The sequence below is a fragment of the Natrix helvetica genome (genome assembly GCF_964273705.1).
Source record: "Natrix helvetica genome assembly, chromosome: W".
Lineage (NCBI taxonomy): Eukaryota > Metazoa > Chordata > Lepidosauria > Squamata > Natricidae > Natrix > Natrix helvetica.
Genome location: NC_138555.1, coordinates 63202333 through 63226971, shown reverse-complemented (window position 1 = coordinate 63226971; position 24639 = coordinate 63202333). Strand labels below are relative to the sequence as shown.

Here is a 24639-nt window from a genome sequence, read left to right as displayed (position 1 = left end):
ATTCGGGACCGAATCACCCCATAGGCGGTCGCCTCTCTTTCTTCACAGACTGCTGGGAGGGCATAACCTCGGATGCCTGGGTCTTCCAGACCATCAGATCGGGACTCCATCTGGAGTTCCGCTCCCATCCCCCCAGTAGATTCTGCACCTTTCCCCCCTCCAAGAACCCAGTGAAGTGCGCCCTCATGCGCGAAGCTATTCTCCATCTCCTGGAGATTAGTGCCATCGAGCCAGTCCCGGAGGAGGAGAAGGGCTCACGATTCTATTCACACATGGAGGCCTATCTACACATTATGATCGCCCCTGACCACCCCAAGTTCCTCAGGTTCTCATTACCAGTACAGAGCCCTTCCCTTCGGGTTGGCCTCTGCCCCCAGGACCTTCACCAAGGTGTTGGCTGCGGCTGCGGCACATCTCCGTTCCTTCCCGATCCGCCTTCATTGCTACCTTGATGACATCTTAGTCTTAGCACCCTCGGGTCCCCGCGCAGAGAGGGATCTCAGTACCACCATTAGTACCTTATCTTCCCTGGGGTTCTCGATTAGCTTCGAGAAGAGCCACCTGGCTCCCTCCACTAGGCTCCAACATCTGGGTACCATCACTGATTCAGTGGAGGGCAAGGTCTTTCTATCCCAGGAGCGCAGGGACAGGATTGTGGAATTGGTTCAGGAGGTTCGCAGGCTTCGATCTGTTCCTGTAGCTCTTCTATCCAGGCTCCTCGGGAGGTTCATATCCTGCATCGGGATCGTCCCCTGGGCTCGCCTTCCTGCCAGAGACCTGCAGTGGTTCCTCCTATCTCACCAGAGGAACGGGACAACCGACGCAAGCTTCAAGATCCTAGTGACCCCTCAGGTACTGCTCTCCCTTCGCTGGTGGAGGTCCCCCTCCCTGGCCAAGGGGTCTCTTTTCAGGGAACCGGATAGGCTGGTCCTCACCACGGATGCAAGTCTGTTGGGCTGGGGGGCTCACCTGCAGTCCCAGTTGGCCCAGGGCTGGTGGAAGCCGTCGGACCTGCAGAAGAACATCAACTGGCTAGAGCTCAGAGCAATCCACCTAGCCCTTCGCAGGTTCAAACAGACGGTCACTGGGAATCACATCTTGGTCCTCACGGACAACGTGGCAGCAAAGGCCCACGTGAACAAGCAGGGAGGCACACACTCTGTGGCTCTTCGCGACGAGGCAAAGCGCCTGGGGTGCTGGGCGGAGCAGAACCTCCTATCGATCCGAGCGGAGCACATCTCCGGAGTGGAGAATCAGCAGGTGGACTGGCTCAGCAGGGAGACGGTGGACCACGGGGAGTGGCAACTCCATCCTAGCATCTTCACTCAGATCTGCCAGAGGTTCGGACTTCCGTTGGTGGACCTCTTCGCCTCTCCCATCGAACACTCAGGTTCCGAATTTCATATCCCGGTTCCCAACCCGGGGAGCGGTGGACACAGAGCGGTTAGCCTTCAAATCCTAACCCTCAAGGTGATCTTCCTCGTGGCGATCACCTCCGCCAGAAGGGTGTCCGAGCTTAATGGTCTGTCCTCTAGAGCTGACCTCTGCACCTTTCACAGCAACAGGGTCACTCTCAGGCTTGACCCGGCCTTCATGCCCAAGGTCAATTCCCCCTTTCACAGGGGTCAGGGGGTCATCCTCCCGGACTTCTGCCCTAACCCTTCCACCGAGATGGAGATGTCCTGGCACCGCCTAGACGTGAGAAGGGTGCTGCGCATCTACCTCAAGTGCACAGCCCCCTTCAGACGGTCGGAGGCCCTATTTGTCTCCTTCCACCCCTCTTCCAGGGGCGCCAAAGTCTCCCCCACCACCATCAGCAGGTGGATTAGGTTAGCCATCACCAAGGCTTACGAGGCCCAAGGACTACCTGTTCCTCAGGGCATCACAGCTCATTCCACCAGAAGCGAGGCCATCTCAGCGGCCTGGGCCACCCAGGCCCCCATCGAGGACATCTGCAGGGCGGCCGCCTGGTACTCTCCTTCACCCTTCATCAGGCACTACCAGCTAGATTCGTATGCCTCGGCCGAGGCATCCTTCGGGAAGCGGGTTCTTCAAGGTGTCCTGGACACTTGGGCTACTCAGGCCCAATGATTCCCCCCCCCCATGTCTCCAGGCAATTGGGCTGTAACAATACCCATTCAGTGACTGCTCCCACACCACCCTCGAGACATGCAGTTCAGGTAGGACCAACTGACATTCCTTGCCGCAGGCTCCACAAAGAAACCCTGTTTCCTCGGGGCCTTCTTTGACGTCGAAGCCTCGACCGCCATCTCCTCCTCCTGCTTGTCAGCCTCCATCTCAACAGCCGCAGTGATCCTGGCCTTGAACAGCAAGGAACGAAACAAACTGGAAGGAAACAAACCCACAAAGGCGGGAACATCAGGCGCCAAACCTTCATCATCAGAAAGCTCCGTCTCCTTCTGCTCCTCATCCTCCTGGACCGAAACCTCGCTCCTCAATGAGGGTGACACCTCTCTCTGCGCCCTGTCCGAATGAGCGACCAGCTCCTGGAAGCATTTGCATCTGGCCTCCATCAGCTCTGCATCTGCCTGGTCTGAGGAACGCCCCTGAAGACCTATACCATGGACTACGGCTCGATGAATAAGAGATTGAATGTTATCAGGCAAATCATCGAATTTACCTGGCTGGGGCCAGGTCTGGGTGCCAGTCTTTGTTTCTGAACTGGTCTTGGAACATGTTCTAAGCATGCAAAAGGATGACCAGCATGTTCCTCGTCCCCCACCTCCGAGAGAGGGGGTGAAATAGAGCTAGCCCTCGGAGACTCCGAGAGCCTGGGGGGGTAAGGAGAGTGGGAGAGTGGAGCCGCCCTCAATAATGGAGGAGACCTCACGCTGGACAGAGAGGCCTTCTCTCCACCCTCGTGTCTGTGCTTCTCAGTGCTCCAATCCTCCTTGCCCCCTTGCTTGGTGGGCCCATGCTTCGCCAAGGCTGGGGGCTCAGCTGAGAAAGCCTTCCTCTTCCTAGAGCTCTTCTTGGTGGAGACAGAAGCCATCCGAGAGGTATCTTCACCGGGGGAATCGGCCATTGCTGCACCCTCCACCAACTCACACACGCTAGGCAAATTTTCCTACGAAAGGGAAACAAGGCCCCGCAGCCGCCCTCCGAACGTGCGACCACACAAGCAGGATCCGGCAGCAACAATAAGCCTCGTGTGCAGGGAGTGGGAAACAAAATGGCCACCGCCCTCGTGACTCACAATAGCAACCAAAATGGCCACCACCTCATGGCCACAAACAAAATGACCGTCGCCATGTGGCCACAACCAATATGGCCACCCCAAGAGGACCTCACCAATAAGGCCGTCCAAGGAATTCCACCAAGATGGCCGCCCCCAGGGCCCCATACTCATGTGGCAAGGCAGCTCTCTGTTGACGAAGGGCCCGGCAAGCAGACAGCCCCAAGACACCCGGCCACGCCGCACAGCGCTGCCTCTCCAGTAGCCTGCGCCAATAGTGCCTCCAGCTCACCGCACTCACTCGCTGCCACGTGGAGGTGCCGACGCTCTTCCCGACACGTCCCCACACCAGCTGCGATGCCGCAATCCTGCCTATGCTCCTGATAACCAGCGGCAATCGCAGGGACCAGCCACAGTCCACAATGCTCGAACGGCACAACTGCGGAGCCATGAAAACACCACAAGCGCCCAAAATAGCCAGCGCAGCGAGCAGCGCTCCCCAGTCGTCCGGGAAGCCTCCTGATATGGCACATGGCCCAAGCCACCTCGCAATTGAAACCAGGGTGGAAACAACGACTTGAGAGCCAAGTCAGGCACCCAGCTTAAGCAGGCAACACCAAAAATTCATCAGAAAAACACTGCAACTAACAAAATAAAATAACAAACCAAAATGAACTCACGAGCAGTGAAAAACATGTCTCTTTTCGGGCAAGACTGAGTCAGAATTGGAGCCAAGCAGGGGGGAGCTGGAGGTGTGGCTTCAACTATAACACAGTCTCTCGGGCAAATAAGGATTGAACAACCCATCTCTGGACCATCCTGCGCCATCAGCTAGAGAACAGGAATTCTTGTGTTTCTTATTTTGAACAAAATAATATCTGGATGGGGCAAACAGGGTAAAGACTGATGTTGATCACCTCCTCCTCCCCTGTACAATTCACAGCATAATGTATTCCACTAGCCTACGTCCCCCATTTATTGACTTTGTTTTCATCCCTTTAGCCATCACCTCAAAAAACTTAGTGCAGTGTATCCCTCTTCTGTACCCTGAAAAGAAATTCCATAAATTATCACAAAAGTTTTTTAAGGCAATATGTTACTCTTCTGTTAAGCCACAGAAGACCCTTTTCACTAGATCGTAAAATAAAATTTATATATCTAGCATGCAACATGTGTCAAAATTAAAACTCTAATAAAATTTTGCCAAATATTGTCTGTTATCTTAGCAAGCTTCTTTTTAACCTCTCTATTGCCAACAGCTGATTTAATGGAGTTGGATATGGCAATTGAGTCCGATAGAAAAGCAGCTGTCAGTCACTGGCAGCAACAGTCATACCTGGATTCCGGTATCCACTCTGGTGCCACAACAACAGCTCCCTCTCTGAGTGGCAAGGGAACCCCAGAAGAGGAAGAAGTGGATACCACCCACGTTCTATACGAATGGGAACAGGGATTCTCTCAGTCTTTCACTCAGGAACAGGTTGCTGGTAAGTAGAATTCTGTGATTGTATTAATCACTCCAACTGTATATCAGTTAGATGAAAAAGTGCTTACTTCTATTCCAGATATTGAGGGACAATATGCTATGACCCGAGCACAGAGAGTGCGTGCTGCCATGTTCCCTGAAACATTGGATGAAGGCATGCAAATCCCATCAACACAGTTTGAGGCTGTTCATCCAACAAATGTACAACGACTTGCTGAACCTTCCCAGATGTTAAAACATGCTGTGGTTAATTTGATAAACTACCAAGATGATGCAGAGCTTGCAACTCGTGCCATCCCAGAATTGACCAAATTGTTAAATGATGAGGACCAGGTATGTGCATGCTAATTCAGCTTACATTTACTGTGATCTTTAAGAGGCATAAGTTTGAGAGTCTCCTGATCACATAAAAATGTGTGTATTTATAACCATCTCACTTAGTGGTCTCAGTTTTGGATTTTGAAAATGTTGAATTTCAATGCATTAATTAGGTTGTGGTGAACAAGGCATCAATTATGGTCCATCAGTTGTCCAAAAAAGAAGCCTCTCGTCATGCTATCATGCGTTCTCCTCAAATGGTTTCTGCCATTGTGCGTACTATGCAGAATACAGATGATGTAGAAACAGCCCGTTGTACTGCAGGTACACTACATAACCTGTCTCATCATCGTGAAGGCTTGCTGGCAATCTTCAAGTCAGGAGGTATTCCTGCTCTGGTTAAAATGCTTGGGTATGTAAATAAATGATTTGATGTATCTATGTCCCACCTGGTCAGGCAAGAAGGTATGTTGCGGACCCTGTCAGCCAAAGAATTTGACTGCCAGGGTCCAGGAAGAGAGCCTTCCTTGTCATTGCCCCCGCCCTATGGAACTCTCTCTCCCCAGAGGTGTGGCAGGCCCCCACTCTTCTGACCTTCCGGAAAGGGGTGAAAACATGGCTTTGCGGCCTTGCTTGGGGCACAGCCATGAGGCTGGTTAGCACCCTGAAAACCCTCTCCCCACCTTTGAACTAACTTTTAACATCACTTGCATCTCTTGAATTTTATATGCTTCTTATTTTATTGTACACTGCCCAGAGTCCCTTTGTGTGAGAGATGGGCAGTTCTAAAATGTGAAAAATAAAATATGTAGTATTTGTTGGTCTTGGACAGGATATTTATTAATTTGAGCTTTTCTTTATAGTTCTCCAGTGGATTCTGTACTTTTCTATGCTATTACTACTCTGCACAATCTTCTGTTGCATCAGGAAGGTGCCAAAATGGCTGTCCGTCTAGCTGGAGGTCTACAAAAAATGGTTGCCTTACTCAACAAGACAAATGTTAAGTTTCTGGCCATTACAACAGATTGTCTTCAGATTCTTGCATATGGTAATCAAGAAAGCAAGGTAATGCTTGAAATCCTATTATGCAGTGAACAAATATTAAGTTGGGCAATTAACCTTAGTGGGACACATGTAAAATGTTAGTAAGCTAACCTCATTTTCTGCTTTTGTGTATATTATTTGGACTCTGGAATAGTCCTTGAGGGTTGGTAGGTCAGTAGTAAAACACATGTTTCACATGCAGATAATCCCAGGTTCATACACAGTATACTAGGTAGGATTAGAAAATCATTGTTATGAAGAGTTATTGTCATCGGTATTCTCAATATTGGGAGTTTGGCCATGGTCTAACTTCATATTATGCTGCCCATCTTGCCAAGGTGACTGTAGGCGGCTCACAATCAATTATAAAAACACCAGTATAAAACATTAAAAGAATAGATACATTAAATTTGAATTAAAATTGACAAAGATGGAGAGGAAGGGAGCAAGATGTGCACAGGAAGAAGGTGGGGTCTTATTAACCACCTCCAGAATGACATGCCCCCTTTTGGGGCCCCAGACCAGTTGGCAGAGTCAGGTCTTCAGACCCTTTCAGAAGGCCAAAAAGGTGAGTGCAGATCTCACTGGGGGGGGGGGGGGGTGATGCTCCAGAGGGTGGGAGCCACGGCAGAAAAAGCTCTTCTCTTGGATCTCGCCAGCTAAATCCCTTGACCAAAAGTATTTGCACCATGCCCCTTCAGCTGGCACAAGTGGGGTGGGTCAATCCCATTGGGGTGACATGTTTCCTCAGATAACCTGGACCCATGCCATGAAGGTGATAACCAATACCTTGAATTGGACCTGGAAGAAAACTGTCAACCAGTGAAACTCACGGAACAGTGATGTAACATGGGCCACCTTAGGGGCCTCAAGAATTGTCCTTGCAGCTGCATTCTACACCAGCTGTAGCTTATTTATTTATTTATTTATTTATTTATTTATTTATTTATTTATTTATTTCTTAGATTTTTAGACCGCCCCCTCTCCCAGAAAGGGACTCGGGGCGGTGTACAGTCAATACAAATAAAATCAGTCATAATAATAAAATACATTTAAGATACATTTGGAGGGGGAGATAGGCTGTACTAAGAAATAAATATATTCTAATCCTAAAAACATCCCAATTAAAACCCCAAACCCAATTAAAATAAAATAAATCCCCGGGAGGTAAAACTAAGAAAGTGCCAGGCCAGCTGATTGAAATAGGTGAGTCTTTAACTTTTGCCGGAAGGAACGGAGGTCGGTGGTAGTTCGAATGTCTGGGGGGAGGTCATTCCAGAGGGTTGGGCCCATCACAGAGAAGGATCTACTCCTAGGTGTCGCCCGCTGGCATTGCCTAGCAGACGGCACCAGGAGGAGCCCCTCCCTGTGTGAGCGGATAGGTCGCAGGGACGTGTGTGGTAGGATGCGATCCTGCAGATAACTAGGTCCTATGCCATGGAGCGCTTTAAAGATGGTGATCAATACCTTGAAACGCACCCGAAAGGCCACAGGTAGCCAGTGCAGCTCGCGCAGGAGAGGTGTTACGTGGGAGTAACGTGTACTTCCCATAATAACCCGCGCGGCTGCGTTCTGAACTAGCTGCAGTCTCCGGATGCGTCCCAAGGGAAGCCCCATGTAGAGGGCATTGCAGTAGTCCAGGCGAGACGTCACCAGCGCATGAGTGACCGTGCGCAGGGCACTCCGGTCCAGTAGGGGGCGCAATTGGCGCACCAGGCGGACCTGGTGGAACGCCCCCCTTGCCACGGCTGCCACATGGTCCTCCATTGACAGCCGGGCATCGAGGAGGACGCCCAAATTGCGCGCCCGCTCCACGGGGGACAGTTGTTCGCCCCCTATGGCCAGCGATGGAGTCAGCTGGCTGAACCGAGGTGCCGGTACCCACAGCCACTCGGTCTTGGAGGGGTTGAGTTTGAGTCTGTTGTCCCCCATCCAGACCCCGACGGCTTCCAAACACCGGGACATCACTTCGACAGCCTCGTTGGGGTGGTTTGGGGTTGAAATGTACAGCTGAGTATCATCAGCGTACAGGTGGTACTCAACCCCAAAACCACGGATGATCTCACCCAGCGGCTTCACATATGCGTTGAACAGGAGAGGCGAGAGGACCGACCCCTGTGGCACCCCACAAGTGAGTGGCCTCAGGGACGACCTCTGCCCCCCTGTCAACACACATTGCTTCCGGTCGGAGAGGTAGGAGCCGAACCACCGCAAAACGGTGCCTCCGACTCCCATCCCCTCCAACCGGCGCAATAGGATACCATGGTCGATGGTATCAAAAGCCGCCGAGAGGTCTAATAGGACCAGGATAGAGGAACAACCCCTATCTCTGGCCCTCCAGAGATCATCAACCAACGCGACCAAGGCTGTCTCAGTGCTGTGCCCGGGTCGGAAGCCGGACTGGCGTGGGTCTAGATAGTCGGATTCGTCTAGGTGTCGTGGAAATTGCTGCGCCACCACATTCTCAACAACCTTCGCCAAGAAGGGGAGGTTGGAGACTGGACGATAATTAGGTAGCTCCATTGGGTCGAGCGAAGGTCTCTTGAGCAAGGGTCTCACCACCGCCTCTTTCAAGGCGGTTGGTAAGTATCCCTCACCCAATGAGGCGTTCACCAGGCCCAGGAGCCAGCCTCGTGTCACCTCCCAGGCTGCCAGTACCAGCCAGGAGGGGCACGGGTCCATTAAACATGTGGTGGGTCGCAGCCGTCCACGCAACCTGTCCAAATCCTCGGGGGCAACAGAGTCAAACTCCTCCCAGAATGGTCTCTCAAGACTCGCTGTTGGCGGCTCGTCTGGTCCACTGAGTAGCTTCCAGATACTCTTCAAGGGTAGCCCCATATAGAGCACATTGCAGTAGTCCAAGCATGAGATGAACAGGGCTTGAGTGACTGAGCACAGAAACTTGCAATCCAGGAAAGGATGCAACTGGCACACAACACAAAGTTGTGCAAAGGCTCTCCTAGCCATGACTGCCACCTGCTCTTCAAGCAGGAGTCACAAGTTCAGGAGAGCCCCAAGTTGCGCACAAGATTTGTCTGGGGCAATGCAACCCCATCCAGAACGAAAGATGTTAAAGTCATGGATCCCAAAGCCTCATGCACCCAAAGCCACTCGGTCTTACCAGGGTTCAGCCGAAGCCTGTTGTCCCCATCTAGACTGTTAGGGGTATCTCCGTTGGGAGGCAGAAAATAGCGCAGCGGAATGTACAGCTAGTGAGAAAGAACGTTGCTAGTAGAAAAAACACACGAGTGGAGTTTCAGACACTGCTAGTAAAAAACAAGTAGCTTTACTACTAATAATTGCATCACAAGCAGTGATAGTAGATTTATGTCCAAACACAATTCAAAGAACAAACAATTGCTTACAGTCGCAGTTCACGTTCCAGTCATCAAGCCAGCAAGTAGTTATCAAGCATAGGACAAGCAGAGAGAGAGAGTGAGCTCTCCTGACTCCCTCTTATTGTAAAGTTAATTACAGGTGATAAGTACATTCACCCATTTAAAGCAACAACGACCATTTGTTATTGTATATAGATATATGTTGCCTACCCAACACTAGGAGTATACTCCCAACACAGACCCCCACAGCCTCCAGACATCACAAGAGGGCAGCAACAGCATCACTTGGGTCTCTGGGGATGGAGATGTGAACTAGAGTATCATCAGCATATTGGTGGTACCTCATCCTGTGGTGGCGGATGATCTCACCCAGTGGCTTCATGCAGATGTTAAAAAGCAATGGAGAGAGCACAGCACAAAGGAGCGGCTGTGGACTCGACCTCTCATTCCAAGGAGCCAAACCAGTGCAAGACTGTGCCACACAGCTCCAAATCCCACAGCTGGTCCAAAAGGATACCATGGTTAATGGTATTGAAGGTCACTGAGAGGTCAAGGAGAGCAAGAACAGATGTACCACCCCCATTCTGTTCTTGCTAGAGATCAAGAAGTGCAACCAATGTGGTTTCTGTCCCATAACAGAGCCTGAGATGTTTTTTTGAGAAGGGGATGAACCTCCTCCAGTGAAAATTTATCACTGCCTGAACCCACCTGATAGTCACCATCCTAAAAGCTGTCACCAGCAAGAAGGGACAGCGAATTAATTGATGTGGTTTCACTGTGACAGCATCAAGGACCCTGTCCACTTCATCATGTCTAACAGGCTTGAACTGTTCCCAGATAACTGGGTAACACCTTTCCCTAGGTATCTCTAATGGACCTGCACCACACATGGGTTCTAACTGGGAATGAAGCCAAGCAACTTTGTCTATTGGGTGATCTACAAATTCCTCTGCATGGCCCTTAAGGTGATCACCTGAGCTTGAACAAAGCCATCAGGTGATTTTCTGCAAACACAATAAGAGCAAAGAAATAATGGTGTTTTGCTGCTCTTTCTGCCATGAGGTAGGCTTTAATTGTGGCTCTAAGTCGTGTTCAATCATATTCATCCCCCATTTTCCTCCACTGCTTCTCTAGGTGTGTCTGCCCTTTTCAGAACCCGCAGCTTTTCCGTGAACCATGGGGAGTATTGTGAGCAATGGGTCAAGAGAGGCCATACAGGCATCCTGTCCAAATCCTCGGCCACCCTTAGGTTCTAGGATGTAACCAGAGCATCGGCAGGACCATGCAGCAAAGTCCCCACTTCTCTCTGGAACCCATATGGGTCTATCAGTCACTGGGGGCAGACCAGTCTAATGGGCCCGGCCTCCCTGTGGAAGAGGGGGAGGCATAAGAGAATCTTGAGGGCACCAGGGTGTGATCTGACCATGACAGGGGGGAGGAGCCGAAGACGCGACAACATGACGTGCGATCTCAATGCTCTTGAGATCACAGTCGATACATTTGCCACTGGGTGGTTCAAATGGACCTAAACCGTCCTGCAGAGACGGTGAACAGGAAGAATACATCTTGCTGATTTCAGGGACATCGCAAAGTCCCTGATTGATCCAAGAGAAGTTCTTCAAGCCGGTGACAAAAAATCCAGCCATTTGGCTGATGAAGTCGGGGCGGCTCCAAAATGGAAGGATATGGAAAGAGAAACTGTTTCCAGCTGGTGAGGAATTTTTACTGTTTTAAAAGTGACTGCCTATAAAAAAAAACCTTAATGTTAATTTAAATTGGAGAACAGAAGAAATAAGCAGCGGAATTAAATTTGGACTGGTTTTGGACAGGTTTTGGACAGTGGGTTATCTTACTTTTTAAATGTTATCTTCATGGATGGAATTTATGCAAGCCTTTTAAAACGAATGGATTAAGTTCTCTATTTTTTTTTCTTTTACTACTCTAATCTATGGACTAAACTTCTCTTTCATTACTGTGGGTGTGTTTCTAACTCATTTAAGAATCGGACTTTTTTTTTACTTGATATACAAAAAAGATACAAAAAGAAACAAAGAAATTCATTGTAACACTGCTACTCAGAGGATAGAAGTTTGTGTATTGGAAAACGAAACACTTTTTACTGATTATCCTGTCTTGGCACTCCAACAAACTCACAGTTTGTTTATAGAGAGTGATAAAAAGAAAAGCACACATATGTTCCTTTGAAGTAAAGGTGAAATGTTATTGTGATGCTTAATTCTGTTAAAACCTTCTAAGCTAGAATAGCAGTGATTGTTAGCTGGAGATAATGGCACAATTTAAACAGCAGAAAGAAGTTTTAAGTCTGCAAAAGATACTCTCAAAAATACAGAAATTATCAGATACACGTGAGAGGATAGAGAAGAAGTTGGAAGTTTTAGTGCAACTAACAGCAAAATTTGATGAAGAAGTTGAAGATCCTAATCAAATGGAAAAAATGATGGTTAAAATCCTAAAAATCGAAGAGGAAAATGAATATAAAGAAATTAAAATTGCTGATATTTATGGCGATTGGTTTGTCTCTGAAAAGGGAAAGAGTGGAATACTGAAAGAGGAATTAAATGGAGGGGAAATCTACCCCAGATGGCAAGATACAGAAGAAGGGAAAACAAAAGAATTTATGGATTTAAAGAGAGAAATCTTATTGGCAAAATCATTGATAATACTACTGACAATCAAAGATAAGCTGATTAAGGAAACAGAAGAAGGGAATCGAAATTACATGAGAGATTCTATAAGCAAAGAGTTGCTAAGACGTACAAAGACGTATCATACAAAGTTGATTAAGACGTCTTACAAAGACGTATCATACAAAGTTGATTAAGGAGATGATTAGAGGACTGACACCACAAATGGCAGAAGATATGAGACTGTTTTGCTACTGGAAAGATACAGGTTGATAGATGGAAGAGTATAATTTAAAACTAGCTAAACTTAGCAAAATTTAGTGATAATAGATATAGTTAAATAAATAATTGATAATGATAATAATGTATACAATGTGTAGTGCTATAATAAGTAATAACGATATGAATATTGAATGGTACCCATGAAATGAAGATTAGAAAACCTTTTGGATTATATATAAAGGTTAATTAAAAAAAAGAATTAAGTTTGATTCAGTTAAGTCTTGATTATTAGGGGGAAAATGATATGATGCAGGATATAGTCAAATAAAGGAGGGATAATGATGATAATATATATATATATATATATATATATGTATGTATGTATGTATGTATGTATGTATGTATGTATGTGTACAACACAAGGAAATGGGATGTAAATTGTAAACAGTGATTTGGAAAGAAGGACAGAAAACTTTGTTATTAAATATTATGGATGTTTAGCTAGAATAGGACATAAGGATTTAGTGTCATTGGAGGATTTTAGAAATAGTAAATGAAATGCCAGTATGTGGTTATGTATTAAATCTTGGTATATTTTATGATGAAGGATGTTTAAACAATTATAGTCAAATGAAAATGGAGGTATAATGATGGTAACATGTATAAATATCTGAGTTAAAATACTTGAGTTAATATGAATTATGGTTGATGACTGTGGAAGAGATGCACGAAAGCCTTTTGTAACCAACTGATACACTTTCTACAGTATGTAAAGAAGGAAGATTTTATGTGTTGTGTCTGTTTTGGAAAAAAAACTTTATAAAAAAAAGAGAGAATCTTGAGGGCACCAGGGTGTGATCTGACCATGACAGTGGGGATAACGACAGATCCACCACCAGATCACGTTGCCATTACTCTGACATGAACGTCCTATCCAGTGTGTATTGGGACGGAGATGATCTGGAATAGGCCCATGGTGGCCATGAGCTCCCAGGCTGCTTCGAGGACAAATCCAGTTATGGCAGATTGAAGTCCCCCTGGACCATAAACCTGGGGAGCTCCATTGTCAACCCTTAGGTGGCCTCCTTATATACTACTCTTCTGACATTCCAGGAGAAAATGTGGTTTTCTACTTTTGTATGTACAAATGAGCTGACAGCATGACACAATAGTGTCAGACTGAAGAGATTACAATTCCATCTTTAGAAACTATCCTGATTAGCCTATTGTCACTCTAATTATTACTTTTTTGTTTGGCAGCTAATTATTTTGGCAAGTGGTGGACCCCAGGCTCTAGTAAACATAATGAGGACTTATACCTATGAGAAATTATTGTGGACCACAAGTAGAGTGCTGAAAGTGCTATCAGTCTGCTCTAGTAACAAACCAGCAATTGTTGAAGCTGGTAAGTGCTTCATTTTTTATGGAATCAAGGACTGCTTCTGTTTTGCATTCAGGCCAAAAATACTTAAATTTCCTTTGGGGTGGGGGGCAGGTAGTACAGTGAACATCTATATAAGATGTTCTAAACTGGGTGGAATGCATCAATAACAAGAGGTATTATTTTTGACAAAAGTGTTGAAAGCTAGGTAAACCAAAAACTATTGATGGCAAAAGTGGAAATGTTAGTAAGGGCTGTTAAAATGCTTACAGTGGGGCAAAAAAGTATTTAGTCAGCCACCAATTGTGCAAGTTCTCCCACTTAAAAAGATGAGAGAGGCCTGTAATTGGCATCATAGGTAGACCTCAACTATGAGAGACAAAATGTTAAAAAAAACCCCAATCAATCACATTGGCTGATTTGGAAAGAATTTATTTGCAAATTATGGTGGAAAATAAGTATTTGGTCACCTACAAAAAAGCAAGATTTCTGGCTCTCACAGACCTGTACCTTCTTCTTTAAGAGCCTCCTCTGTCCTGCACTCATTACCTGTATCAATGGCACCTGTTTGAACTTGTTATCAGTATAAAAGACACACAACCTCAAACAGTCACACTCCAAACTCCAGTATGGTGAAGACCAAAGAGCTGTTGAAGGACACCAGAAACAAAATTGTAGACTTGCACCAGGCTGGGAAGACTGAATCTGCAATAGGCAAGCAGCTTGGTGTGAACAAAACAACTGTGGGAGCAATAATTAGAAAATGGAAGACATACAAGACCACTGATAATCTCCCTCAATCTGGGGCTCCACGCAAGATCTCACCCCGTGGGGTCAAAATGATCACAAGAACAGTGAGCAAAAATCCCAGGACCACACGGGGGGACCTAGTGAATGACCTGCAGAGAGCTGGGACCAACGTAACAAAGGCTACCATCAGTAACACACTACGCCGCCAGGGACTCAGATCCTGCAGTGCCAGACGTGTCCCCTTGCTTAAGCCAGTACATGTCCAGGCCTGTCTGAAGTTTGCTACAGAGCATTTGGATGATCCAGAAGAGGATTGGGAGAATGTCATATGGTCAGATGAAACCAAAATAGAACTGTTTAGTAGAAACACAACTCGTGTTTGGAGGAGAGAGAATGCTGAGTTGCATCCAAAGAACACCATGCCTACTGTGAAGCATGGGGGTGGCAACATCATACTTTGGGGCTGTTTCTCTGCAAAGGGACCAGGACAACTGATCCGTGTACAGGACAGGATGAATGGGGCCATGTATCATGAGATTTTGAGTGCAAACCTCCTTCCATCAACAAGAGCATTGAAGATGAAACATGGCTGGGTCTTTCAACATGACAATGATCCCAAACATACCACCCGGGCAACAAAGGAGTGGCTTTGTAAGAAGCATTTCAAGGTCCTGGAGTGGCCTAGCCAGTCTTCAGATCTCAACCCCATAGAAAACCTTTGGAGGGAGTTAAAAGTCCATGTTGCCCAGCGACAGCCCCAAAACATCACTGCTCTAGAGGAGATCTGCGTGGAGGAATGGGCCAACATACCAGCAACAGTGTGTGCCAACCTTGTGAAGACTTACAGGAAATGTTTGACCTCTGTCATTGCCAACAAAGGATATATAACAAAGTATTGAGATGAACTTTTGATATTGACCAAATACTTATTTTCCACCATAATTTGCAAATAAATTCTTTCCAAATCAGCCAATGTGATTGTTTGGTTTTTTTTTTTTTTACATTTTGTCTCTCATAGTTGAGGTCTACCTATGATAATAATAATAATAATATATTTATTTCTTAGCCGCACCCTCTCCCGAAGGACTCGGGGCGGCGTACAACGAAACATACGAAATAAATATGTAAACAAAACAAACATATAGCAAAGACATACACTGAAACATACACAAGGAGGAGGTCGATTGATAAAAACAGTTAAAATACAGTATATAAAACCCCTAGAAATTAAATATAATTAAAATACCCAGTTAAAAACCCGTCAGGAGCGATATGGTTAGATCAAAGTTGAGCCAGGCCAGCTGCTTGGAATAGGTGGGTCTTAAGCTTAATACGGAAGGAGCGGAGGTCAGAGGTATTCCTAATATCCGGAGGGAGGTCATTCCACAGGGCTGGGCCCGCCACAGAGAAGGCTCTACTCCTAGGCGCCGCCCCACGACATTGTCTAGCGGACGGCACCTGGAGGAGCCCCTCTCTGTGCGAGCGAATTGGTCGCAGGGATGTATGGGGCAGAATACGATCCCGCAAGTAACTAGGTCCTAAGCCATGGAGCGCTTTAAAGATAGTTATCAAAACCTTGAAACGCACCCGATAGACCACAGGAAGCCAGTGCAGCTCGCGCAGGAACGGTGTCACATAGGAGTACCTAGTACTCCCCATAATTACCCGCGCGGCTGCGTTCTGGACCAACTGCAGCCTCCGGGTGCATTTCAAGGGAAGCCCCATGTAGAGAGCGTTACAGTAGTCCAAGCGAGACGTCACCAGCGCATGAGTGACTGTGCGCAAGGCATCCCGGTCCAGTAGGGGGCGCAATTGGCGCACCAGGCGAACCTGGTGGAACGCCCCCCATGCCACGGCTGTCACATGGTCATCCATGGACAGCCGGGCATCCAGGAGGACGCCCAAATTGCGCGCCCGCTCCACGGGGGCAAGATGAATGCCCCCAATGGCCAATGATGGAATTAATTGGCTGAACCGGGGGGCTGGTACCCACAGCCACTCCGTCTTGGAAGGGTTGAGCTTGAGTCGGTTGTCATCCATCCAGATCCGTACGGCTTCCACACACCAGGACATCACTTCGATGGCCTCGTTGGGGTGGTTCGGGGTGGAAAAGTACAGCTGAGTATCATCAGCATACAGATGGTATCCCACCCCGAAACCACGGATGATCTCACCCAGCGGCTTCATATATGTGTTGAACAGGAGTGGCGAGAGGACCGACCCCTGTGGCACCCCACAAGTAAGGGGGCGTAGGGTCGACCTCTCTTCTCCTGTCAACACACGCTGCGTCCGGTCAGAAAGGAAGGAGCCGAACCACCGCAAGACGGTGCCCCGGACCCCCAACCCCTCCAGCCGGCGCAGCAGGATACCATGGTCGATGGTATCAAAAGCCGCCGAGAGGTCTAATAGGACCAGGATAGAGGAACAACCTCTATCTCTGGCCCTCCAGAGATCATCCACCAACGCGACCAAGGCCGTCTCCGTGCTGTGACCGGGGCGGAAGCCGGACTGGCGCGGGTCTAGATAATCATTTTCCTCCAGATGTCGTGGGAACTGGTGGGCCACCACACTCTCTACAACCTTCGCCAAAAAGGGAAGGTTGGAGACAGGACGATAATTGGCCAGCTCCAAAGGGTCCAGGGAAGGCTTCTTGAGCAAGGGTCTCACCACCGCCTCTTTCAAGGCGGCCGGGAGAGACCCCTCGCCCAACGAAGCATTCACTAGGCCCAGGAGCCAGTCTCGTGTAACCTCCCAGGATGCCAGTACAAGCCAGGAGGGACACGGGTCCAATAAACGTGGTGGGTCGCAGTCGTCCACGCAATCTGTCCAAATCCTCGATGGCAACCAAGTCAAACTCCTCCCAGATCGAAACCTCAAGACTCGCCATGGGCGTCTCCACTGGACCACTGACTGGGACCCAGTCTCTCCGGATTTGAGCGATTTTATCCTGCAGATATTTACCAAATTCCTCTGCCCTGCCCTGTAAAGGGGCCTCCCGCGGCCTCTGAAACAAGAGGGAGCGGGACACCCGAAACAGGGCGGCAGGGCGGTTCTCCGCGGACGCAATGAGAGTGGCACAATATTGACGTTTGGCCGCTCTCAATGCCACAAGGTACGTCCTTAAATGGGCTCGTACCTGTGTTCGATCAAATTCGGAGCGAGAGGATCTCCAACGACTCTCTAGACGTCTCTTGCGGCATTTCATCACCCTCAGCTCCTCGGTAAACCAAGGGGCTAGGGTGGATCGTTGCCGCCGGAGAGGCTGCAAAGGCGCCATCCGGTTCAAGGCCCCGGTAGTTGCATTATTCCACGCAACCACCAGGTCCCCTACCCGGGGGCGGGTCAAGGTTACAGGAGGTGGCCCAAGCTCCGTCTGGAACCTATCAGGTTCCATCAGGCGCCTGGGGCGGAACCATCTGGAACTTTCCGGTTCCGCCTCCCCGCGGCGGGAGGTAGCACCAGGGAAGTCAAGACGAAGGAGTGAGTGATCTGACCATGACAGGGGAGTGATGGTTAAGTCCCCTCCTCCCAGATCACTCAGCCACTGGCCAGAGACAAAAACAAGGTCCAGAGTGTGTCCTCCCTCGTGTGTTGGGCCCTGAATCATTTGAGTCAGGTCCATGGCTGTCATGGAAGCCATGAACTCCCGAACCCCCTCTGATGCTTCTCCCACCGACGGTCACAGGCCTCTCTCATCTTTTTAAGTGGGAGAACTTGCACAATTGGTGGCTGACTAAATACTTTTTTGCCCCACTGTATAAAAGGTTTTTGGTGCTACTATTGCAGTTTTTGTTTTTAACATTTTAATCAATTTTGATCTACCCCAAACTCTTATTTATATCATAACTACTGTGTACCATGGTCCGGTTAATGGCCTTGGCACTTTGTCAAACATGGAATGTGTTAGAGTTAGAAGTACATACCTTACGTTGAGGATTTATTGCATGTATACATAGGGAATTGTGAATTGAATTAGATCTGAGACTTAGAATTGTACATGCTTCCCTGTGTATTGTATAGCTGGTATATGGTTTCATTATAGCTACTTGAAACCAGTCTACTGTCAAATCCTAAAGTTACTATAGTGAGGAAAGGGGGGGAGCGCATTCCACACATACTTTTGGCTAGAGTCGGATTTCAGATTACCGCAGAAGACTTGGGAGGGGTGCACCTCATTGGGGAATGTGATTTATGACACAGACTGAGGGGAGGGAAGGAACGGGTAAAGTTCAGCTATAATTCAAATAAGGCTAAGATCTGACTGCAGAAAAAGGTATCGCCAAAATGCTCCTAATAAATGGCTGGTTTTCTTTTGAAATTTGACTTGAGTCTCATGAGTCAATTAGGGCATTTTTTGGAAACCTGACATCTACAGGGATAAAAATAATTGTCCTTGCAATTATAAGCGCATTGTTTTCTCCATAATGAGGAGCTGAGATAAAGATAAATGATAGTAAATCCTAACTGATCTTTAGGTGGAATGCAAGCTTTGGGACTCCATCTTACAGATCCGAGCCAACGTCTTGTTCAGAATTGTCTCTGGACGCTAAGAAATCTCTCAGATGCTGCAACTAAGCAGGTAAGGAGAGAGAACTTGAAAAATTATTAATATTCCACTATAAACTAATCTGTTAGAAAATTGTTTTTATTATATTGAGTTGATCCTGATACTACTAGCCTGGCATTGCTCAAAACTGAAATTAGGATTTTTTTAAAAAAATCATTTGAAATAGTGGATAGGTCATAGGGCACGGGTGTCAAACTCGATTTCATTGAGGGCCGCATCAGGCTTGTGGTTAACCTTGGGGAGCCGGGTGGGCGTGGTCAGCTCGACATTGCGTGGGGCTGGGAGGATCCATTGTCTTCAGCAGAGGAAGGTAAGACCAGGGCGACCGCCAAACCCTTGTCCACCAGAGCAGCCTTGCCCAAGGGGCTGTCCGGCAGCTCTTACCTCCTCCTCAAGGCTGCTGCTGCTGTGCTTACTCTCCTTGGCTAGGTTGCTCATGGTGTGTGCGAGAGGGCAAAGTGTGTGAGTCACACACAGGGAAGGATGCTGATGGCCAAGTGCTAAGGCAGGAGTTTCCTCAGACCCTCCCTCCCTCATAATTTCCTTCCTTTTCTTTTTCCTTCCCTCTTCATTCATTCATTCTTCTTCCTTCTACTTTCCTTCTTTTTCCTTCCTTGCTCTATTCCCCTTTCCTTCTTTTTTCTTTGTCTTTCCTCTTTCCCTTTCTCCTTTCCTGTCCCTTCTTGATGCTCAAATGCAAAAAGGGAAACATTTCTCGATGCCTCCTTGCTGTGATCAAATGCCATTTTTGCTAGTAGCTTGTGGCCACTTAAAAGACTGAGAACAAACCAGGCTCAGTTTATCCAGTGCTTGCATTTAGTGGGGACATCCACAGACAACAGTACAGCTGTGGCTGTACTGTGATAGTTGATCAGAGCTCCTCTGTTTTTTTTTATGTGCAACAGCTTTAGCATTTAGGAACACAGGTAAGTTAGTCGCTTTTCTATTAATACATAATCCTTAAAAGGGCTCTCCTGTAGGGATCCTGCCATGGTCTTAATTCAGACTTGAAATATAGCAAAGGAAAATATTTTCCCCACTCTGCTTTGTCCTGTTTCCCCCACTGGAAATGGCTGTTTGCAACACACAAGGAGGGGATACTTTCCTAAGAGCTCACAATTCAAGATTACCAATCTGAAATTGGATGTCCAACAAAGTTTTGTCAGTGACAAAACAGAACACAAAATTGCTTTCTCCTTTGAACTGGGGCATATCCAACCAAGTTGCCTCTCCTTCTTTCCTCCCTCCCTCCTTCCCTCCATTCCTTCCTTCCTTTAAGCTGCCAGAGGTTCCCATTTTGACCCCTCCCCCATCATTCCCTCTGCGCTTGACAGGCCTCTGCATGTCTCTCAGCTCACTTCTCCCAGACCTGCGTGCGTGTTTGTGTATGTGTGCGCGGGGGATCTCCCCCCACTTGCAGCCCCGCGCCCTCAACAGAGACCTTTTGCGATGGCAGGCTGCAAACTAATGAAAGTTGTTTTTTGAGTGCTCGCTTCTTTTTCCCACCTATTACCACTTCAGTGATGTGTGTTCAATGTACTGTGGACTGCACATCCCCCCAACCTGCCGCCAGTGTCTGTCCTTCCTAAAAATTCTCCTACCTTGTTGATAGAGTCCACAAGTGAGGGTGTCTTAACCAAAATCCCCAATGCAATACAAATGGATCTGGGGTGAGGTGGATATGGTATTTCAGGGTTACTATTCTCACAGAAAGGCTGATGTTAAATGCACCTCTTCTTACAGGAAGGCATGGAAGGTCTTCTAGGAACACTTGTGCAGCTTTTGGTATCAGATGATATCAATGTTGTGACCTGTGCTGCTGGCATCCTTTCTAATCTTACTTGCAATAATTACAAGAATAAAATGATGGTGTGCCAAGTTGGTGGAATTGAGGCTCTTGTGCGCACAGTTCTCCGTGCTGGTGACAGGGAAGACATCACTGAGCCAGCTATCTGTGCCCTCCGCCACCTCACCAGTCGGCATCAAGAAGCTGAAATGGCCCAAAATGCAGTGCGTCTTCATTATGGTCTACCAGTGGTGGTTAAACTCTTGCATCCACCATCCCACTGGCCTCTTATAAAGGTGAGGTGATTAGGTAACCACATTACCACTATAGTCTTGGGTTTGAGATAGAGAGGATGAAGTGAACAAAATCTAGCTGACCTCTAAGAAATCTATTACAAGGATGCAATGAATTAAAATTATTTTCAAAGGCTTGGGTTGTAAAGCTAAATTCCAGAATATTTTGCAGCATGTCATTTACCTTTTTTAATTGTGTTCCATACATTTGCAGGCTACTGTTGGCTTGATCCGCAATCTTGCTCTCTGTCCAGCAAATCATGCTCCATTGCGTGAACAAGGTGCAATACCAAGACTAGTGCAACTGCTAGTTAGAGCACATCAAGATACCCAACGACGTACTTCAATGGGTGGTACACAGCAGCAATTTGTGGTATGTAGTTCTTGATGCCGAATGTCATGCATTATTGTTGCAGAGATTCAAGTTAGAAAATATCTGAAATTCTACTGTGCACTTTATTTAACCAAGTAACTTTTCAAACATATCTATCAATTTGTTACAAATTAGTATTTCACAAAGTAAAATTTACTTTATAAATGAAAAAATGTTTCACTTAAAACACTAAATCAAGTTAAAGTGCAAATATAATTCCTGGCTGTTGTAGCAAATACAGGTGGTCCTTGTTTAACAGCCACTTGTTCAACAACTGTTTGAATGAGTGATACTTAACCATGTCACAGCATCCCATAGTCACGTTAGTGCCATTTGTGACCTTTGCTGCCTTCCTACAAGCAAAGTCATTAGGGAAGCCAGCAGGAGCTCACAAATGGTGACCATGTGGTATCCTTGCTTAACAAACCACTGATTTCCTTAAGAGCAACCAGAAGTGCCAGAATTTCTGTCACTAAGTGGTGCAGTCATGTGGCATTGCTCTTTATGACTGCATTGCTCAGTGATGGAAATTGCAGTGTCAATTACTGTTGTTAGGTGAGGGCTACTGTAATGGCACTTTTATAAACAGTATAAGATCTAAGGTCTTGAGGTTTACCACCCATCACTCCCATGTACTGTGTAAGATTCTTAAAAATCTTTGTGTTAAGATAAACTTAGATAACATCCCTAATATAATTGACATCTCAGTATGGGGGGGTGTTGTATGTATGTGAGACACATTTGTAACTGGGACTCTCACATAGGCTGCAGTACTCCAGATGACCCACAGGTGACTGTAAAGAGATACAGGAATAATATTTTGTCATTTGGTAGTTTTGCACACTTGATACAATAACTACCAAAATTCATAATGGCCTTTTGCACAATTGGTAGGTATGGAGTTAGTGTCTGAAGATGTGCTCTGGCATGATCTTCATGCTACAATAGAATGTGTGTAGTCATTAATAAAATATTGTTGGTATAGTAGCCAGAAAAAACGTAACTCTTAAGAACATGGTTGTCAAAACTGCATTCTTTTTCAGTGGTTGAAATATAATCTTAGATTTGATGTCTCATTGTTCAAATGCAGAATAACAGAGTTGGAAGGGACCTTGGAGGTCTTCTAGTCCAACTCCCTGCTGACTCTTCAGCTATTTACATAGGGCTTTTTCAAAAGGCAGTTGGACTGTCCTTGAAGACGTTTCACTTCTCATCCTCAGCTCTGACCAAATGGTGGAGGATGGAAGGATTTATATTCCTTGCAGTCATCTGCTTGTTAGCATTCTTTCTGAGAGTCATTGAGGCCACTTGAAGGTGTATCTGTTCCCTCAGGGTCACCTGAATAATGCAAATGTGTGTGGAGCCTTCTTGGAACTGCTGAAAGGATTGTATTGTACACAGGAGATAGGTGGTGTCCTATCTCTCCCCTCCGTTGAGAGAGGGCTGTTTAACCTTAACGTAGATGACCTCTTTGATCCCTCTTTCAAACCAGCAGTCCTCTGTCCAGAATGTGGACTTTGTTGTCTTGAAAAGAGTAGTCTTTGTCTTTCAAATGCAGATGGACTGCTGAGTCTTGTCTTGAAGGGTTTGCTTTCCTATGTTGTGCTGTGGGTTTGTAGTTACTTTGTTTCTACAACGTACTGCTCTGTACATGTCTCACTGCATTGTACTTTGTTGAAGCACCTTCTGATTTGATACAATAATACAATAATACAATAGTAGAGTTGGAAGGGACCTTGGAGGTCTTCTAGTCCAACCCCCTGCCTAGGCAGGAAACCCTATACCGTTTCAGACAAATGGCTATCCAACATTTTCTTAAAGACTTCCAGTGTTGGGGCATTCACAATTTCTGGAGGCAAGCTGTTCCACTGATTAATTGTTCTAACTGTCAGGAAATTTCTCCTCAGTTCTAAGTTGCTTCTCTCCTTGATTAGTTTCCACCCATTGCTTCTTGTTCTACCCTCAGGTGCCTTGGAGAATAGTTTGACTCCCTCTTCTTTGTGGCAACCCCTGAGATATTGGAACACTGCTATCATGTCTCCTGTAGTCCTTCTTTTCATTAAACTAGACCTACTCAGTTCCTGCAACCGTTCTTCATATGTTTTAGTCTCCAGTCCCCTAATCCTCTTTGTTGCTCTTCTCTGCACTCTTTCTAGAGTCTCCACATCTTTTTTACATCGTGGCGACCATGTAAAAAAGATGATGACAGCATTCAGCATTTTGGGGTAGGAGCCTTATCGATATGGCATATCTTGCCTTGGGAATCTTTGCCCACTCTTCCTTGTGAAAGTGCTCCAAATCTGTCAAGAGTGCAAAGGCATCTCCTGTGCACAGCCCTCTTCAGGTCACCCCATAGATTTTCAATTGGACTTAGGTCCGGGCTCTGGCTAGGCCATTCCAAAACTTAGATCATCTTCTGGTGAAGCCATTCTTTTGATTTGGAGGTATGCTTTGGGTCCTTGTCATGTTGGAAGGTGAAATTCCTCTTCATCTTCAGCATTTTAGCAGAGGCCTGAAGGTTTTGTGCCAACATTGACTGATATTTGGAACTGTTCATAATTCCCTCCACCTTGACTAAAGCCCCAGTTCCAGCGGAAGAAAAACAGCCCCAAAGCATAATGCTGCCACCACCTTGCTTCACTGTGTGTATGGTGTACTTTTGGTGATGTGTAGTGTTGCTTTTGCACCAAACACTTTTTGGAATTATGGCCACATGTTCCACCTTGGTTTCATCAGACCATAACCCATTTTCCCCACATGCTTTTGTCACAGTTGATGTAAGCATTTGCAAAATGTAGCCGGCCTTGAATGTTTTTCTTTGTAAGAAAAGGCTTTTGTCTTGCCCATCCTACCCCACAGTCCAGATGTATGAATTGTACAGCTTATATGTTATATTAAAGGTGGAAAGTGAAAGAATTCTGAAGTGATTTATCTTGGCCTGATTTGTTTACATCTCAAAAACCTGGCATTTTAATGGGTGTGTAGACTTTTTATATCCACTGTATTAGAACTTGCAGAACATAATAGGACCACTTAAAAACCTTCAACAAATTGGGCTGATTTTTCCTGTTAAAGGTTTTTAAATGGAAAAATCAGACCCTTAAGTATCTGTAAAGTCAAAGACATCAATTTTGTCCTTTAACAGCCCTCCCCCCCCCCCCCAAATGGGAGATAGAAATTCTAAAGCAGAGGCCAGTGGTGTCAAACTCACGACGGCGTCACATGACATATCAGGACTTT

General features: G+C 46.6%; 1 protein-coding gene across 9 annotated transcripts in view; it reads left to right on the top strand.

Moving 5' to 3' along the window:
• Window positions 1-24639, top strand: part of LOC309400793 (catenin beta-1-like) — an 89750-nt gene that overhangs the window by 61613 nt on the left and 3498 nt on the right. For all 9 annotated transcript variants that reach the window (XM_081969469.1, XM_081969470.1, XM_081969465.1 and 6 more), the window contains 8 exons: window positions 4456-4683; window positions 4762-5015; window positions 5174-5412; window positions 5864-6065; window positions 13510-13654; window positions 18856-18959; window positions 20691-21029; window positions 21241-21399. In XM_081969469.1, coding sequence (XP_081825595.1) covers window positions 4456-4683; window positions 4762-5015; window positions 5174-5412; window positions 5864-6065; window positions 13510-13654; window positions 18856-18959; window positions 20691-21029; window positions 21241-21399 — 1670 coding nt within the window. The remainder of the gene's footprint in view (window positions 1-4455; window positions 4684-4761; window positions 5016-5173; window positions 5413-5863; window positions 6066-13509; window positions 13655-18855; window positions 18960-20690; window positions 21030-21240; window positions 21400-24639) is intronic.